This window comes from Phytophthora parasitica, assembly GCF_000247585.1.
Source record: "Phytophthora parasitica INRA-310 unplaced genomic scaffold supercont2.55, whole genome shotgun sequence".
In the NCBI taxonomy this organism is placed as follows: Eukaryota; Oomycota; class Peronosporomycetes; order Peronosporales; family Peronosporaceae; genus Phytophthora; species Phytophthora nicotianae.
In genome coordinates this window covers 150,733-152,037 of record NW_008649041.1, presented here as the reverse complement: position 1 = coordinate 152,037, position 1,305 = coordinate 150,733, and the positions used below count along the sequence as shown (strand labels likewise).

The 1,305-nt window shown below is 55.4% G+C and overlaps 1 protein-coding gene across 1 annotated transcript in view; it reads right to left on the bottom strand.

Annotated features, from left to right (window-relative positions):
• The window catches only part of PPTG_15485 (hypothetical protein), a gene marked incomplete at its 5' end in the record, with an annotated part of 1,616 nt that extends 1,440 nt beyond the window's left edge, over positions 1-176 (bottom strand). The window contains one exon of the mRNA XM_008913697.1: positions 52-176. Coding sequence (XP_008911945.1) covers positions 52-176 — 125 coding nt within the window. The remainder of the gene's footprint in view (positions 1-51) is intronic.
• Between the last annotated feature and the right edge of the window lie 1,129 nt (positions 177-1,305).

The following is a 1,305-nucleotide window of genomic DNA, read 5'->3' as shown; positions in this document are numbered from 1 at the left end:
AACACTCGCAGATGCTCCATTCGTGGCTTCACCTTGAATCTCAGCCCGTACGGTGTGATATCCGTGTGCGAAGCGTTCGTGGAACGGTTAATCAAATACACCGCCGTACTCACAGCCTCTGCCCACCACTTCGTTGGAACGCTCTTATAGTATAGCACAGTGCGGGCCTTCTCCATGATGGTCCGGTTTATGCGTTCCGCCACTCCGTTCTGTTGAGGGTAACACGGTACCGAGCGCTGGTGCACGATACCGTTCCGCTGACAAATATCAGCAATCATCTTGTTCACAAACTATGTTCCGTTGTCCGACCGAAGACACTTTAAGCGTTGTCCCCACTGATTCTCGTAGAACGCCTTGAACTCCTTCAGTTTACTGGCCACCTCGCTCTTGTTCTTGATAAAGTACGCTGCGACATACCTCGAGTAGTCGTCCACAAACGTTAGCACGTACTTCGCACCTCCCTTCGAGAGCGTTCTCGTTGGCCCCATGACATTGATGAGCACTCTTCCAGCACACGTGTCGTCTTCGTCAGTGACCGTGACGGGAACGCCGCCACCGTCTGCTTTCCCTTCATGCATCCACCGCACAATGTCTCTACACCTGCTTTACCGCAGGTATACCGTTCCTGGAACGCTGTGGCTTGATCAGCGCGTCTTTGCTGGGGTGTCCCATACGAGCGTGCCAGAGCTCCCACTGACTGTCAGCCTCCGAATACTCCACGAACCGTGCCTCTTCCTGCTCGCAGTCCAGCAGGAACGCCTTGCCAACCTTCTTTCCCGAAGCAATGGCGCTATTCTTTCCCCATATCACGCATGAGGAACGCTGGAACTCCACGCTCAAACCGCGTTCCGCCAGCTTCCCAACAGACAACAAGCGTCTATCGAGCCCCGGGATGTACAGCACCTCCACCATCCTGATGCGGCTGCCGTCCAAACCCGTCAACTTGACCGTACCTCGACCGAAAACGCTTAGCTGCTTGCCATCCGCTATCATCACCTTGACGTCGGCATCCAGCGTCTCGTAGTCAAACTGGTCCGTTCTGTAGGCTGTCATGTGTGATGTCGCACTACTGTCGATCAACCACCCCGCCGGATGTTCCTCGCCCGCGGCGAACACAGCGTTGCTGTCGTCGTCGCCGTTCCTCGTTGGACAGGCCCGCTTCATGTGCCCAACCTGTTTACACTTGAAGCACTTGCCCTTGAAGGTACCGTTCTTCCTTGGACCGCTTCCCTTTCGACCATTTGCCCGGCCGCCCTTGAACCGACCAGCATTCCCCTTTACTTGAAACGCTTTCTTCGCGGTGTC